This window comes from Oncorhynchus kisutch, linkage group LG18 (genome assembly GCF_002021735.2).
Source record: "Oncorhynchus kisutch isolate 150728-3 linkage group LG18, Okis_V2, whole genome shotgun sequence".
Classification (NCBI taxonomy): domain Eukaryota; kingdom Metazoa; phylum Chordata; class Actinopteri; order Salmoniformes; family Salmonidae; genus Oncorhynchus; species Oncorhynchus kisutch.
In genome coordinates this window covers 51,952,493-51,970,265 of record NC_034191.2, presented here as the reverse complement: position 1 = coordinate 51,970,265, position 17,773 = coordinate 51,952,493, and the positions used below count along the sequence as shown (strand labels likewise).

Sequence of the window (17,773 nt, the reverse complement as noted above, 5' to 3'; positions counted from 1 at the left end):
CTCCAATAGTACCTCATTCACAATTTGACAAGCACTTGATAATGCCTCAAATTTCATGACGGCATCCCCTTTGTGGCCTTAATGAACCCACCCCCCCAAAAACATCCATGCCTTTTGCAGCCTGGAGTGCTGCCTTGTGCCCTTCTCCCTGAGCAATCCAAAGTGCCTCTCACTCACATGGCTCTCTGTCACGATGATTGGGTCTTTCTCACAGGCTACAAGTTGAAGACATACACATCCGGGATGCAACTGTGAGCGTCCTGATCCAATTCCGAGGTGCATATTAAACATTTTGGAAGAACTGTCCACATTTACTTTTTGTCAGCCAACAAGATCAGTAGGCCTAATGAACAGCAAAAGCACTAGCCTATGTCAATCTACTATCCCTCAAAGTACAAAAGTGGACCTATTCTGTGCGAGAAATACATTTTCAAGTGCAGACGCAAAAACCATCAAACGCCATGATGAAACTTGCTCCCATAAGGACAGCCTTAGGAAATTAGAGTTCACTGCACCTCAGAGTGCAGCCCAAATAAATGCTTCACAGAGTTCAAGTAACAGACTCATCTCAACATCAACTGTTGTGAGGAGACTTCGCGAATCAAGCCTTCATGGTTGAATTGCTGCAAAGAAACCAATACTAATGGATTTGGCCAGGGTAGATCGTCATTGTAAATAAACATTTGTTCTTAACTTACTTACATAGTTATTTAAATAAGAATAAGAAGATACTTGCTTGGGCCAAGAAACACGACCAACAGACGTTAGACCGGTGGAAATCTGTCCTTTGAGATTTTTGTTAAAATTTGAGATTTTTGGTTTCAATTGTTGTGTTTTTGTGAGACGCAGAGTAGGTGAACGGGTGATCTCTTCATGTGTGATTTCCACCGTGAAGCATGGAGGAGATTTGATGATGTAGGGGTGCGTTGCTGGTGACACTGTCTGTGATTTATTTAGAATTCAAGGCACACTTAACCAGCATGGCTACCATACTGTTGCATTCTACAGCGATACCCCATCTCATCTGGTTTGCACTTAGTGGGACTATCATTTGTTTTTCAACAGGACAACGGCCGAAAACACACCTCTAGGATGAGTATGGGCTATTTGACCAAGAAGGAGCGTGAAGGAGTGCTGCATCAGATGACCTCCACTATCACCCAACCTCAACCCAATTGAGATGGTTTGGGATGAGTTGGACTGCAGAGAGAAGGAAAAGCAGCCAACAAGTGCTCAGCATATGTGGGAACTCCTTCAATAATGTTGGAAAAACATTCCTCATGAAGCTGATTAAGAGAATGCCAAGAGTGTGCAAAGGGTGGCTACTTTGTTTAACAATTTGTTTGGTTACTACATAATTCCATATGTGTTATTTCATAGTTCTACAATGTAGAAAATAGTCAAAATAAAGAAAAACCCTTGAATGAGTAGGTGTGTCCAAACTTTTGACTGGTTACTGTATGTGGGACATTTGTTTTGATTTAGAATGGACCATTATCATGCACCTGTATGGAAACAGGTTCACCGGGAAAAAATACCACCATGCACATAAATAGCAAATGGAGGACCCTTTTCCCAGGGGTTTATTTTCATGCCAGCCAGGTAGTCTATACTCCTGTTGGAAATATAAGCAATGCGCTTAATATTAGGAACGTTGAGAAATAAATAATTTAGGCCTAGTCTTTAGAAAGCTGATGGGATCCTCTTATTTTTATTAGTGGCTATCGCTCTGTTTTCTCCCGCAATTCCATAGCCTATAGAAATGTTGCGCAACATGAGCTCATGGGCTCTCATGAAGTGTTTGATTTGATTTTCGAATACATTTGCATTGATGTCAGAGTGATTTGAGGGACAATAGAGTCCTAAGTACCAGGTAATTAGCACGTTTGGTAGGCTACTAATGACCAGCAGCAGCATCAAATCTTGGAGAAGCCTAATTACGTGACTAAACGGTCATGGGGAATTTGACGGCCTTCATGACTAGAGACCGCAGGTGTGGCAGTAATGCGGTCACTGCAACAGCCCTTACCCTGAAAAATGCTTACTTATAATCCCTTAACCAACAATGCAGTTCAAGAAATAGTTAAGAAAATATTTACTAAATAAACCTAAGTAAAATAAGGAAATAAAAAGCAACACAATAAAATAATAATAACAAGGCTATAAACAGAGGATACTGGTACCGAGTCAATGTGCGGGGGTAAAGGTTAGTCAAGGTAATTTGTACGTAGGGGTAAAGTGACTATGCATAGATAATAAACAGTGAGTAGCAGCAGTGGGGGTAAATAGATGTGTAAAAGGTGAAACCACTGCTGGATCTATGCAAAACAGATTTGTTGGAAGCTGAGTTTAGTGGCGCTCGCCAGTATCTGCAGACTGAAATTGCCCACTCTGGCTCCAATGAAGACAAATGGACCCCACTTGATATCCTGTAACGATTCTCTGGGCCTCTCTGCTATGCCGACTGTGGCTACTGCACTGAAATATGGAATGACTTTTGGAGTGTCCACAGCTACAATGTGTTCAGTCAGTACAGAAGAAGCATGTTACACCTGAGGAAATCTCAAGTAATCCAACTGGCATTTGAGGGGGATCTTACAAGAAGATTTTGGTGAGAATGGAATGACCAATTACCCAGGAAGTTCCCCAGACCATCAAGGAGCCTGCAACTCTTTCGAAAAGGAAAAAAATAGGCTCCGAAATGTTCAGATTTTTAAAATGTTAATACAATCAGAAAATGTTTTATTTTTCCAGAGTATTTTTTTCCTCCTGGAAAGGAAAGAGTGAATGACTCGCTCGACACAGCAACGGGCCCCAGTGAAACATACACAGGGACAGGCACGCAGACACTTTCATAACATGAATCATGAGGATAATGTACTGTACCTTACTGTCTGACCAAATCATGGTTTTAGCATCCTAAAAATGTTGACATTTTTATTGAGGTAAATGAATGTGCAACCTGCACCGATGCAACCAATGCATTAACTTTACTCCCACAGCTAGTTGTCAAAAGGGTCGCAAAATGTGACTAAATGGTCACAGTCTGGAGCCCTGCCTTGTAGGATTTTCACTATAGGCATACTCTCGAACTTTTATTTTACGTCACTGAAAAATGCCTCCATTTTCGCAATCAACATTAGCCTAGGACAAGGCTCCCCTCTCACTTTTTCTCTCTCCTTAGCAGCAGGGCAGTTCTGGACAATTTGGCCCGCTGCAATTTTACTTATGGGTTTTCATTTATTTTATTGGCCAAAAGCCAGCAATTATCGGCTAATGGAAACCCTGTGCCCCAGTGGCTTTCAATAGCCCCTGTACACACACCGTGGCATGTTCTGTCCATTGTGCTGACACAGCGCGACAGAGATACACATTTTGCATCAACTTGTCATCCAATCTCTTTTTGCTACACCCTTAGAAAAAAATAGTTATATATAAAACGTTTTGAATCTTTAGAAGAGATTAATTAACCCTTTTCTAAAGGTTCTATATATAAACCCAGTGCATGCAAATAACATTGAGGGTTAAAGCCCTACCCCAGAGTGTAGTGAGGATTTTAGAAATCAACAGCTAACAAAGCTAAACCAGTCACATCAAACTCTGAAATGACAGCTAACATACACTTTTAATTAGTTTTAGATATTTTCCATTGACATTTATATCCATATTAATGATGCTGCTATATGATTTCGCATGGTCAGAAAAATGGCTAGCTGACGTCCAACACCGTTAGTGCTCTATGGCAAGGGAATGATCAAATTCATATTTTGCAACACTTTTGCCAAGGTCTGAGTGGCAAACAGCAAGGTTTATAGAAACCTGTGCTGTTGCAAACTAAACGCTAGCTAGAAGCAAGAGGAAATAATATATCTAATGCTTTTCACTCATAGATTTAAAAAAAAAGTTAGTTATATAACCTTTTGGTTAATTCAAAATCTATCTGCAATTACGATTCAAAAACCAACTGCCAATCCATTCCAGCATGACGACGCAAAAGGACAGTGGTTGAACCAACTTGCAAGTAGCCTACCAATAAGAACGTTATTTTTCAATCTATTAAGGTAAGAAAAGTTTCTTATTTAATTCTAATATATGAAGCCAAAGTCATATGATAAACTGTAGGCTCGATAAATAAAGTTGAAACTTTATTGGAATTTGGGCATGTTTGTATGCTAGCTAGCTAACTTAGCCCCGCTTCTTCTGTTAAGCTAGCTATCTTAACTCATCACTTTACAAGCTAGCCAGAGAATTATTTCAAATAAACTTTTTTTCAATTATTATACCAAATAGAGCTGCGGACCCAGCCTGACATTGGCAATTAGCTAATTGTTTATTTTATTTCAGTATTTGTGTGAAGTCAATTGAGGGTTGTACCCTATCTTTCATGAAGCCATTTGAAGACTTTTGCTGACTGTGATTATTTATAATAAATTATGTATCATAAGTCTGGGTGATTCAATAGCCTAGTTAATCCTTACAGTTAGGAGTTGGACTCAATATCATTGTAAAATATGTCCATGGTGTTAAATACAGTTTATGATCAAACTTCAAATGTGTAAGTTGATGGTTCGCATTACGGGATGTCAAGGTCATATATTTCCATATTCTGTTCCAGTTAAAGGGTTCTTCAGATTCAATTAGATATGTGGACCATACCTTTTTAATAGCTAGCTCAGAATATGAGCATTCCAAATGTTGTTTATATATTATAGAGATCGTCCTTTTGGGAGCCCAGATAAATCCCATCATTGCATTGTTCGGTAGTTGGGTTTTCCAATAAGTTGTAAATATAGACACAAATATTTTCCTGGTAATGTGTATGTGTCTTTTTAAATCTTGGAATGTTCTCAAATCAAATCAAATGTTCTGTGTCACATACTCCGAATACAACAGGTGCAGACTTTACCGTGAAATGCTTACCAGCCCTTAATAAACAATGCAGTTCAGGAAAGAGGAGTTAAAAAAATATTTACTAAATAGACTAAAGTAATAAAAAATAAAAAAAGTAACACAATAAAATAACAATAACGAGGCTATATAAAGGGGGTACCGGTAACGAGTCAATGTACAGGGGTACAGGTAGTCAAGGTAATTTGTACAGGTCTGTATGGGTAAAGTGATTATGGATAGATAATAGACAGGCATAGCAGCAGTGAAAAAAATGGGGGGGGGGGGGGGGGGGCGATTTAAATAGTCCAGGTGGCCATTTGATTTACTTGTTCAGTCTTATGGCTTGGGGGTAGATGCTGTGAAGAAGCCATTTGGTGAAATATTGGTATGGGCATGCCATTTTGATTCCTAATTACACAGTTGTTAAACTTTGCTCCAAATAGAAATTATGTGAGCAATAATAGGATCAAAGCGTAGTTTACATTGTTGTACCTCTTGGCGCACCGATCCCTTTAGCGGGATCATTTTCGTCAACATCCGCTAAATTGCAGAGCGCCAAATTAAAATTTAATTACTAAAAACATTTAAGTTTCATGAAATCACAAGTGCAATATACCAAAGCACAGCTTAGCTTGTTGTTAATCCACCTGCGGTGTCAGATTTTTTAAAAAGCTTTACAGCGAAAGCTATCCAAGTGTTTATGTTAGGACAGCTCTCTCAGCAGACAAAACATTACAAACAGCTAGCAGCAAAGTAGATTGGTCACAAAAGTCAGAAAAGCAATTTTAAAAAAGCAATCAAATTAATCGCTTACCTGGGAGTTTTGCACTCACAAAACTCCCAGTTACACAATAAATGTTTGTTTTGTTAGTTTTGTTCCATAAAGATTATTTTTATATCCAAAAACCTCCATTTAGTTGGCATGTATTCTTAGCTCAAAATATTACTATTTAATAGTAGTAGCCATAATACCATCAATTACACCAGACAGGGAACCATTTTTGGTTTAGTGAAGGATCAAAGAACTTTATAAGAGGGTTCTATACTGAACAAAAATATAAATGCAAAATGAAACAATTTCAAAGATTTGACAGAGTTACAGTTCAAATAAGGGAATAAGTCAATTGAAATAAATGCATTAGGCCCTAATCTATGGATTTCACATGACTGGGAATAGAGATATGCATCTGTTGGTCACATCTACCTTAAAAAAAATAGGGGTGTGGATCACAAAACTTGTCAGTGTTTGGTGTGACCACCATTTACCTCATGCAGTGCGACACATCTCCTTCGCATAGAGTTGATCAGGCTGTTGTTTGTGGCCTACTCCTCTTCAATGGCTGTGTGAAGTTGCTGAAGATTGGCGGGAACTGGAACACGCTGTTGTACACGTCAATCCAGAGAATCTCAAACACGCTCAATGGGTGACATGCCTGATGAGTATGCAGGTGTCATGACTGTCCTGAGAGGATCACAATGGGTCAGATCAGCTTGGCAATGATTGACAATAACCAGACCTCTCACCCACAGAAAAGGGAAGGAGGGAACTGGGCCCGGTTTGACAGTTCACACCCTGTTGTAAATTACAGCAGAAGAGGAAGGGGGGAGGGCAGTATTTTTTTTTTTAAACCGCCCGTCCAGCATCACTACTCTGGACAGTTCTGACTTAGAATATGTGGACAATTACAAATACCTAGGTGTCTGGTTAGACTGTAAACTCTCCTTCCAAACTCACATTAAGCATCACCAATACAAATTTAAATCTAGAATCAGCTTCCTATTTCACAACAAAGCCTCCTTTACTCATGCTGCCAAACATGCCCTCGTAAAACTGACCATCCTACTGATCCTTGACTTTGGCGATGTCATTTACAAAATAGCTTCCAACACTCTACTCAACAAATTGGACGCAGTCTATCACAGTGCCATCCATTTTGTCACCAAAGCCCCATATACTACCCACCACTGAGACCTGTATGCTCTCGTTGGCCGGCACTCGCTTCATATTCATCGCCAAACCCACTGGCTCCAGGTCATCTATAATGCTTTGCTAGGTAAAGCCCCGACTTATCTCAGCTCACTGGTCACCATAGCAGCATCCACCTGTAGCACGTGCTCCAGCAGATATATTTCACTGGTCACCCCCAAAGCCAATTCCTCCTTTGGCCGCCTCGCAGTTCTCTGCTGCCAATGACTGGAACGAATTGCAAAAATCACTGAAGCTGGAGACTCATATCTCCCTCACTAACTTTAAGCATCAGCTGTCAGAGCAGCTCACAGACCATTGCACCTCTACATAGCCCATCTGTAAATAACCCATCCAACTACCTCATCCCCATATTGTTATTTTGTTCTTTGTTGCTCCTTTGCACCCCAGTATCTCTACTTGAACATTCATCTTCTGCACATCTATCACTCCAGTGTTTAATTGCTAAATTGTAATTACTTCGCCACTATGGCCTATTTATTGCCTTACCTCCCTAATCTTACCTCATTTGCACACACTGTATATAGATTTTTTCTATTGTATTATTGACTGTATGTTTGTTTATTCCATGTGTAACTCTGTGTTGTTGTTTGTGTCGCACTGCTTTGCTTTATCTTGGCCAGGTCGCAGTTGTAAATGAGTACTTGTTCTCAACTGGCCTACCTGGTTAAATAAAGGTGAAATAAAACATTTAAGAAATGTAATGACCAGGAACCCGATGGTTACGTTGACAGTGCTCTAGAGTTCCTCTGTTGAGATGGGAGAACCTTCCAGAAGGACAGCCATCTCTGCAGTACTCCACCTATCAGGCCTTTATAGAGTGGTATAGTGGCCAGACGGAAGCCACTCCTCAGTAAAAGGCACATGACAGCCCGCTTGGAGATTGCCAAAAGGCACCTAAAGACTTAGACCATGGGAAACAAGATTCTCTAGTCTGATGAAACCAAGATTGAACTTTTTGGCCTGAATGTATTGTCAAGTTTGATGGACACCTGGCACCATCCCTATGGTGAAGCACGGTGGTGGCAGCATCATGCTGTGGGGATGTTTTTTAGTGGCAGGGACCGGGAGACTAGTCAGGATCGAGGCAAAGATGAACAGAGCTAAGTACAGAGAGATCCTTGATGAAAACCTGCTCCAGAGTGCACATGACCTCAGATTGGAGCGAAGGTTCACATTCCAACAGGACAACAACCCTAAGCACACAGCCAAGACAAAGTAGAAGTGGCTTCAGGACAAGTCTCTGAAGGATCTGCAGAGAGGAATAAGATAAACTCCCCAAATACATGTGTGCCAAGCTTGTAGCGTCATACCCAAGAAGGCTTGAGGCTGTAATCACTGGCAAAAGTGCTTCAACAATGTACTGAGTAAAGAGTCTGAATACTTATGTAAATGTGATATTTTAGTTTAAAATGTTGTATACATTTGCAAATATTTCTAAATACCTGTTTTTTCTTTGTCATTATGGGTTATTGTGTTTAAATTGATTAGGAATATTAAAAAAACGATTTAATCGTTTTTAGAGTAGCGTAACAAAATGTGGACAAAGTCCAAGGGGTCTGAATACTTTCCGAATGCACTGCATGTAACAGAAATACTGACCATCGCTGGTAGATGATCTGTTTGTTGACAGTGTGTATGTGTGTGTTCTCTCATAGACAGAGTGTTTGGAAGGTGTCTGGAGTTACCTAGTGCGGACCTATACACCTATGATGTGTCAGCCTCTGCTCTACAGCACCTGAGGACCCTCCTCCAGAAACTGTCCCACAGAGGTACTGTCTGTCTGTCTCTCTGCTTGCCTGCTTGTCTTTCTGTCTGTCTCGCTGTCCCTGTACAGATGCGTGTGTATGTCTGATTGGTCCGTCTGTCCTGTCGACATTATAAAACAGATTCAGCTGTTATGTGAAAGCAAGCCAAACGGTCGGATTACACATTTGGTCTAGAGGTAAAGGACAGGTAATTTGCCTCATACAGGCCTTTGTTCCCTGATCATATAACGGCAATAGGAATCTAATTGACTCGTACGATTGCAGGACATTTAGTGCTTATTTTGTGGATGAGTGACTGTGCTGCATGCGGCGTAATTGCATTAGATTTTCTCTCCTGCTCAATGAATGAGAGCCCAGCAGCTAATGTGCTTGTTAAACAGGGTAGATACAGGAGAACAGGACACAGAACTGGCCCAAGGATGTCCTCAAACAACAGGAGAGAGAACAAAGTTGGAAAATATTGTCTTTGCAGGGATGCAATTTATATTCTCCTGTATTTACCCCCCCAAAATGAAACGTTAATTAGCTGCTAATGTATCATAAAGATCTACAAATGCCATGATGATCTGGACGAGACTGTCGAATCGAGACAATGGTAAAAAATCTCTGGATTAACTATCTAATGTTAGCTAAATGTAGTAATGAATGCATTGGCCAAATGTCTTTAAATGGACAATTCTGTGAACTGCCTTGTACAAGTTTTAAGTTGACACAATACCTGTTAGCAAAGGTGTCAGCTAGAGATGACGTGCAGGAGCTTGCAGGGATTTGTAGTTTTGCATGATGTCTACTTTGACGCTAATTAGCATTTTCAAATCTGAGAGTAAATAGAGCCGAATATATTGATTAAATATTGACATGGTTATCAAAACGTCACTCCAGGGTAAGCCTCCACGAAACACAGCCCTTATTTTAAGTGTTTCTAAAATCCCCAATGGAAAAATGAATGGTGGAAAAACAATTGGAACCATTTCCCTGTTTGACCATTACCCTGTTTTATGGGCATTATAACACCTCCACTGTGGGGCTTTATATTAGAGATCTGCACACGACCCGCAGCTTTTCATACCACACCCGTTGGCTTTCTGTCCGATTCCCACCCACTACCACAACAACTGGTCCCAAACGTAATTGCAGTCCCGCAATGTTATTTCAGGCAGTTCACTTGCCAGCCATGGTCGAGGAATTTTGAGCCCTGTATACAATATCAAATGCGCAAAAAGAACTTAAGAAATAGGTTAAATTACAAGAGATGCTTACATAGCCCATTTATATTAAGCCATCTGTATTACTGGGCTATATCAGCCAATCAGCCAATATGCTAGATGTAGTTTGAAGAGAGAAGAGTTGGAGAGACTTGCACTTTCACTTTAGTCATTTGTATAGCCTACCTTTTAGGAGTGGGAAGATTTTCAGACAGATAAATATGGGTGATCAACATTTATATCTAGGCAATGAAGTAAACTGTAGCCTAATCATAGGAAATCTGATAACTGCCCCGTGCTTCTCCGCCCATGCATAAGCTATAGCCTACTCTATTTAATTGAGACCACACTGAACTTGAAGCAGCAAGAACGATAACAGCAACACTTGCTACGTTTTGCATATATGATATAGCCTACGTTTTAGGAGAACGATTTGCAGTCAGAGACAAATAAATTGGTAATCAATACTTATTGAAAATGAAAAGGTGCAATGCTCGACTCACCATAGTAGCCTAACGTGTTGATTAGACCGGGCACGTGCAGACGTGCGCAATTGCGCGCATGTTGATTTTGTCCATCCACCCCATACACGATCTGGACATGCAGGTTGAAATATCAAAACATACTCTGAATCAATATTCATTTTTGGACAGGTTGAAACACATGAAACATTCATGGACATTTAGCTAGCTAGCTTGCTGTTGGTAGCTAATTTTGGGTTGTTATTTTATCCTTTTTTTCTGGATCTTTGTAGAATTATGACCCATTTTGAGTTACACAAAATCGTGTGTTCTCTACCCAGACAATTACAGTTTTTGACAATTGCTTACACATGATTTCTGAAACTATGGCTCATTTTCTCTAAACTCGACACACAAAACCCCAAAACATGCACACAGCATGCAAAACGTCACACATCTCTTGCAAAACCAAACACTTCATTCAAAATGATTTTAACTCCTCAAACGTGTTTTTGCCGCAAAACTCTACACACAAACCATCAAATGATTGGCCCTTATACATGGATGTGACAAATGTAAGTCCACAGGTCTACAAGTCCACAGGTCCACAAGTCCACAGCAGTTTGTAGTAGCACTCACACGTGCATGTATATGCACAAATATATACAGTATGTATGCCTATAAGTATATATTTACACTATAAACAGAAATGCAAGGGGGATCAAATGTATTTCTATCTCAAAACATTGTATTTTCATCCAGATTTTGGGATGAACAGTAACAGACAAAACAAATACAGTAGAAGATAAACAAATTGGCTTGTTACTATAAAGAAAAAAAACTATTAGGGTTCATCCTGTCTCCTACTTGGGTCTGGCCACAGCACCTCATCAACATCACAAGCAAAGTTCTCTCTGGCTAAACAGCGGGGGAAGTAGCGTCTGGAGTGGAATATCCAGCCCTGGCATGCCCCCTTATCTATGTCACCACAGGCCTCCTCCATCGCCTGGAGAAGGGGTAAACGTTGGTGGGGTTGGCAATCGTATACCTTATAACGCCACGCCAAAAATAACTCTTCTATTGGGTATTAGAAATGGAGAGTATGGTGACAGGTTGAGCGTCAAAACTTGCGGATGGTCAATAAACCAATTGCGGACCGGTGTAAATTTACATTGTCTCAGATGACAACAAACCTGGCCTGCTCTGGTCCATTCCTCTGGTCATTGGGAATGAGGATATTATGCATAGTGTCAAGGACGGCAATAATGTGGGCAGTATTGTTAGGACTAAGAGTGGTAGGATGATGAAGGTCACCATTCTGACTAATGGCTGTACACATTGTGATGTTGCCACCACACTGTCCAGGGACATTGACGATGGCACAGTATCCTATAAGGTTTCTTCGTCTGCGTCTTGGTTGAAAGAATGCAAAGCGAGTGCAAAGCTGTCATCATGTAACGGTTTTCCTCCTCTTCTGAGGAGTATGAAGGATCGGACCAATATGCAGCGTGGTAAGTGTTCATCAATTTATTCAATAGCACTGAACACTAAAAATACAAAGTAACAAAAAGAACAACCGAAACAGTTCCGTCTGGTAACTAAAACAAAGACAGAAAACAACAACCCACAAATCATAGTGGGAAAACAGGCTGCCTAAGTATGGTTCTCAATCAGAGACAACGATAAACAGCTGCCTCTGATTGGGAACCATACCAGGCCAAACACAGAAATACCAAAACATAGAACAACACATAAAATGCCCACCCCAACTCACGCCCTGACCAAACTAAAATAGAGACATAAAAAAGGAACTAAGGTCAGGACGTGACACATCAAGGCAAATGGTGTCTACTCTGAAGAATCTCAAATATGAAATACATTTTGATTTAACATTTTTTTAGTTATTACATTATTCCTTGTGTTTTTTCATAGTTTTGATGTCATCACTATTATTCTAGAATGTAGAAATAGTACAAATAAATAAAAACCCTGGAATGAGTAGGTGTGTACAAACATTTAAATGGTGGTATATATATATATATATATATATATATTTATATTTATATATATATATATATACAGTTGAAGTCGGAAGATTACATACACTTAGGTTGGAGTCATTAAAACTTGTTTTTCAACCAAATTTCTTGTTAACAAACTATAGTCGGTTAGTACATCTACTTTGAGCATGACACAAGTCATTTTCCCAAAAATTGTTTTACAGACAGATTATTTCACTTATAATTCACTGTATCACAATTCCAGGGGGTCAGAACTTTACATACACTAAGTTAACTGTGTCTTTCAACAGCTTGGAAAATTCGAGAAAATTATGTCATGGCTTTAGACGATTCTCATAGGCTAATTGACATCATTTGAGTCAATTGGAGGTGTACTTGTGGATGTATTTCAAGGCCTACCTTCAAACTCAGTGCCTCTTTGCTTGACATCATGGGAAAATCAAAAGAAATCAGCCAAGACCTCAGAAAAACAATTGTAGACCTCCACATGTCAGGTTCATCATTGGGAGAAATTTCCAAATGCCTGAAGGTACCACGTTCATCTGTACAAACAATAGTACGCAAGTATAAACACCATGGGACCACACAGCCGTCATACCGATCAGGAAGGAGACACGTTCTGTCTCCTAGAGATGAATGTACTTTGGTGCGAAAGGTGCAAGTCAATCACAGAATAACAGCAAAGGACCCCGTGAAGATGCTGGAGGAAACATGTACAAAAGTATCTGTATCCACAGTAAAACAAGTCCTATATCGACACAATCTGAAAGGCCACTCAGCAAAGAAGAAGCCACTGCTCCAAAACCGCCATAAAAAAGCCAGACTACGGTTTGGAACTGCACATGGGGACAAAGATCGTACTTTTTTGTCCTCTGGTCTGATGAAACAAAAATTGAACTGTTTGGCCATAATGACCATCGTTATGTTTGGAGGGAAAAGGGGCATGCTTGCAAGCCGAAGAACACCATCCCAGCCGTGAAGCACAGGGGTGGCAGCATCATGTTGTGGGTGCTTGCTGCAAAAGGGCTTGGTGCACTTCACAAAATAGATGGCATCATGAGGCTGGACAATTATGTCGATATATTGAAGCAACATCTCAAGACATCAGTCAGGAAGTTAAATCTTGGTCGCAAGTGGGTCTTCCAAATGGACAATGACCCCAAGCATACTTCCAAAGTTGTGGCAAAATGGCTTAAGGACAACAAAGTCAAGGTATTGGAGAGCCCTGACCACAATCCTATGGAAAATTTGTGGGCAGAACTGAAAAATCATGTGCGAGTAAGGAGGCCTACAAACCTGACTCAGTTACACCCGCTCTGTCAGGAGGAATGGGACAAAATTCACCCAACTTATTGTGGGTAGCTTGTGGAAGGCTACCCGAAACGTTTGACCCAAGTTAAACAATTTAAAGGCAATTCTACAAAATATTAATTGAGTGTATGTAAACTTCTGACCCACTGGGAATGTGATGAAATAAATAAAATCTGAAATAAATAATTGCCTCTACTATTATTCTGACATTTCACATTCTTAAAATAAATTGGTAATCCTAACTGACCTAAGACAGGGAATTTTTACTAGGATTAAATGTCAGCAATTGTGAAAAACTGAGTTTAAATGTATCTGGCTAAGGTGTAAACTTCCGACTTCAACTGTGTGTATATATATATATATATATATGTCCTTGGCATCCACATCACCAACAAACTAACACGGTCCACAACAAAACCTATTCCCCCTCAGGAGACTTAAAAGATTTGGCATGGGTTCTCAGATCCTCAAAAGGTTCCACAGCTGCACCATCGAGAGCATCCTGATGGGTTGGATCACTGCCTGGTATGGCAACTGCTTGGCCTCCAACCGCAAGGCACTACAGAGGGTAGTGCGTTCGGCCCAGTACATCACTGGGGCCGAGCTTCCTGCCATTCAGGACCTCTATACAAGGCGGTGTCAAAGGATATCCCTAACAATTGTCAAAGACTCCAGCCACCCTTGTCATAGACTGTTCTCTCTGCTACCGCATGGCAAGTGGTACCGAAGCTCCAAATCTAGCTCCAAGAGGGTTTTAAACAGCTTCTACCCCTAAGCCATAAGACTCCTGAACATCTAGTCAAATGGCTACCCAGACTATTTGCACTGCCCCGTCCTTCACGCTGCTGCTACTCTGTTATTATCTGAAATTTTACTAGGCAAGCCAGTTAAGAACATATTCTTACTTACAATGACAGCCTACCAGGGAACAGTGGGTTAACTGCCTTGTTCAGGGGAAGAATGACTGATTTGTACCTTGTCAGCTCAGGGATTAAATCCAACAAACTTTTGGTTACTGCCCCAACGCTCTAACCACTAGGCTACCTGCCACCCCAAAATTATCTATGCATAGTTTAATAACTCTACCTACATGTACAGATTACCTCAATTACCTCGACTAAACAGTGCCCCCACACATTGACTCTGTACCAGTACCCCTTGTATATAGCCTCGCTATTGTTATTTTACTTATGCTCTGAAATTATTTGTTACTTTTATTCATTTGGTTTTTTGCTGTTTTTCTTAAAACGGTATTGTTGGTTAAGGGCTTGTAATTAAGCATTTCACTGTGAGGTCTACAGCTGTTGTATTCGGCACGTGACAAATAAAATTTGATATATATATATATTTAAATTGTAAGAATCTATTCAACTGAAATGTGTTTTCTGCATTTAACCCAACCCCTCCTTGTCAGAGAGGTGCGGGGGGCTGCCATAATTGACAACCACGTTTTCAGCAAACAGTGGGTTATCTGCCTTGCTCAGGGGCAGAATGACAGCTTTTTTACCATGTCAGCTCGGGGATTCGATCCAGCAACTTTTCAGTTACTGGCCCAACCCTCTAACCACTAGGCTATCTGCTGGGTCCCAAATGTGCTCACCACAAAGAATGCCTAATTGTTGTCACTTAATGTTATATGCTTTCTTGTTATCAGAAAAGTTAATTGAAGGTACAATGAGCTTCTGGCAGCTATTTGCAAGTATGTTGCTGTGCTCTCAAAGATAACTTACTGAGTTAAGTTGCCAGTATGTTACTGGCAGTTAGTTGCTAGTGACTCTGACGCTCGTCAGATGTGGCAGGGCTTGCAAACTATCACAGATTACAAAGGGAAACCAAGCCGTGAGCTGCCCAGTGACATGAGCCTACCAGACAAGCTAAATTCCTTCTATGCTCGCTTCGAGGCAAGCAACACTGAACCATGTATGAGAGCACCAGGTGTTCCTGATGACTGTGTGATCACTCTCTCCGTTGGCCGATGTTGGTAAGACTGTTAAACAGCTTAATTAACAGATGGACTACCCAGACGTGTACTCAGAGCATGCGCTGACCAGCTGGCAAGTGTCTTCACTGACATTTTCAACCTCTCCCTGATGGGGAGGCAGGGTTAGAGCCGCCTTGTGGTTAGAGCGTTGGACTAGTAACCGGAAGGTTGCAAGTTCAAACCCCCGAGCTGACAAGGTACAAATCTGTCATTCTGCCCCTGAACAGGCAGTTAACCCACTGTTCCTAGGCCGTCATTGAAAATAAGAATTTGTTCTTAACTGACTTGCCATGTTAAATAAAGGTAAAATAAAAATGGTGACCACCGTTTAGTCACGGTAACTAGGCTTCTCCAAGCTCTGATGCTGCTGATTATCATTAGTAGTCTACCAAACTTGATAACTGCCTGGTATTCAGCACTCTTTTGTCCCTCTAATCACTCTGACATTGATGCAAATGTTTTCAAAAATCAAATCAAACCCTTCATAGGAGCCCATGAGCTCGTGTTGCGCAACATTTCTATAGGCTGTGCAATTGGCTGAGAAAACAGAGTTTTGATGGCCTCTATTAAAAAGAGGAGGATGCCATCAGCTTTCTATAGGCTAGGCCTACTATATTTATATATCAACTTTCCTAGAATTGAGCACATTGCTTTGCTTTACAACAGGAGTATAGCCTACCTGGCTGGCATGAAAATGAACCATGGGAAATTTTAACCAAAACAGTTTGGCTTTTATGAGCTCTATACAACCATCACAGCTGTAAAGAACCATTCCTGATATGCAAAAAAATGCAGTTAGAAAAAATACAGTTCCAGTTAGATTTCTAGAATAGTTTTCTTGAATATCTGTGTTTTTGCATGTACCTATGCTACACAAAGATAAATATATATATATTTATATATATATATGTATATATATGTTTTACTAATACAATCTGTTAGTTGGACTTATTGCACCTGATACTGAACTGATTGTTCCAGTTTAGATGCTTTAGGTAGTCTAATTTAATTAATTTCTCTATGGTCCAAAACACCACGAGGGCTGGTTACCAACGAAAACACAATGAAGGCTGGTCTATGCTGTTTTTTCAGCAGGTATTTTTTCTCTCTCTCTCAATTCAATTTACTTTATTGACATGGCAAGTTCATTATTACTTACATTGTCAAAGTGTACATATCTAAAAATTAAATATATATATATTTATAAATAAATGGTGGGACCAACAGCACTAATAAACTAATAATAGTAGTAGTGGACATGGGATTACCATTAACAACAACTAAATCAAAATCAAATCAAATCAAATGTATTTATATAGCCCTTTGTACATCAGCTGATATCTCAAAGTGCTGTACAGAAACCCAGCCTAAAACCCCAAACAGCAAGCAATGCAGGTGTAGAAGCACGGTGGCTAGGAAAAACTCCCTAGAAAGGCCAAAACCTAGGAAGAAACCTAGAGAGGAACCAGGCTATGTGGGGTGGCCAGTCCTCTTCTGGCTGTGCCGGGTGGAGATTATAACAGAACATGGCCAAGATGTTCAAATGTTCATAAATGACCAGCATGTTCGAATAATAAGAAGGCAGAACAGTTGAAACTGGAGCAGCAGCACGGCCAGGTGGACTGGGGACAGCAAGGAGTCATCATGTCAGGTAATCCTGGGGCATGGTCCTAGGGCTCAGGTCCTCCGAGAGAGAGAAAGAAAGAGAGAAGGAGCGAATTAGAGAACGCACACTTAGATTCACACAGGACACCGAATAGGACAGGAGAAGTACTCCAGATATAACAAACTGACCCTAGCCCCCCGACACATAAACTACTGCAGCATAAATACTGGAGTCTGAGACAGGAGGGGTCAGGAGACACTGTGGACCCATCCGAGGACACCACCGGACAGGGCCAAACAGGACTACAACAACAATATTAATGAGAACAACAATACATTAAAGCAATGGTAGTAGACCAGTGTCAACATGACTGAGAAGACACATGACATGGTATGAAAGACAAAACAAAACAAGATGGGAAATATTATCGACATTACTTTGCACTTTTCACTGGCTGTCCCTCAGGTTGTGGCAGGAGGACACATATTTGGCTGCCAAAACTGCACATAGTTTATAGTTTCAAATGATTTGTATTGAATTAT

The 17,773-nt window shown here is 40.5% G+C and overlaps 1 protein-coding gene across 1 annotated transcript in view; it reads left to right on the top strand.

Moving 5' to 3' along the window:
* LOC109909317 (receptor-type tyrosine-protein phosphatase N2) overlaps nucleotides 1-17,773 on the top strand; it is a 276,630-nt gene that overhangs the window by 64,883 nt on the left and 193,974 nt on the right. Inside the window, exon 3 of the mRNA XM_031796270.1 lies at nucleotides 8,536-8,649. Within this exon, the coding sequence (XP_031652130.1) occupies nucleotides 8,536-8,649 (114 nt within the window). The remainder of the gene's footprint in view (nucleotides 1-8,535; nucleotides 8,650-17,773) is intronic.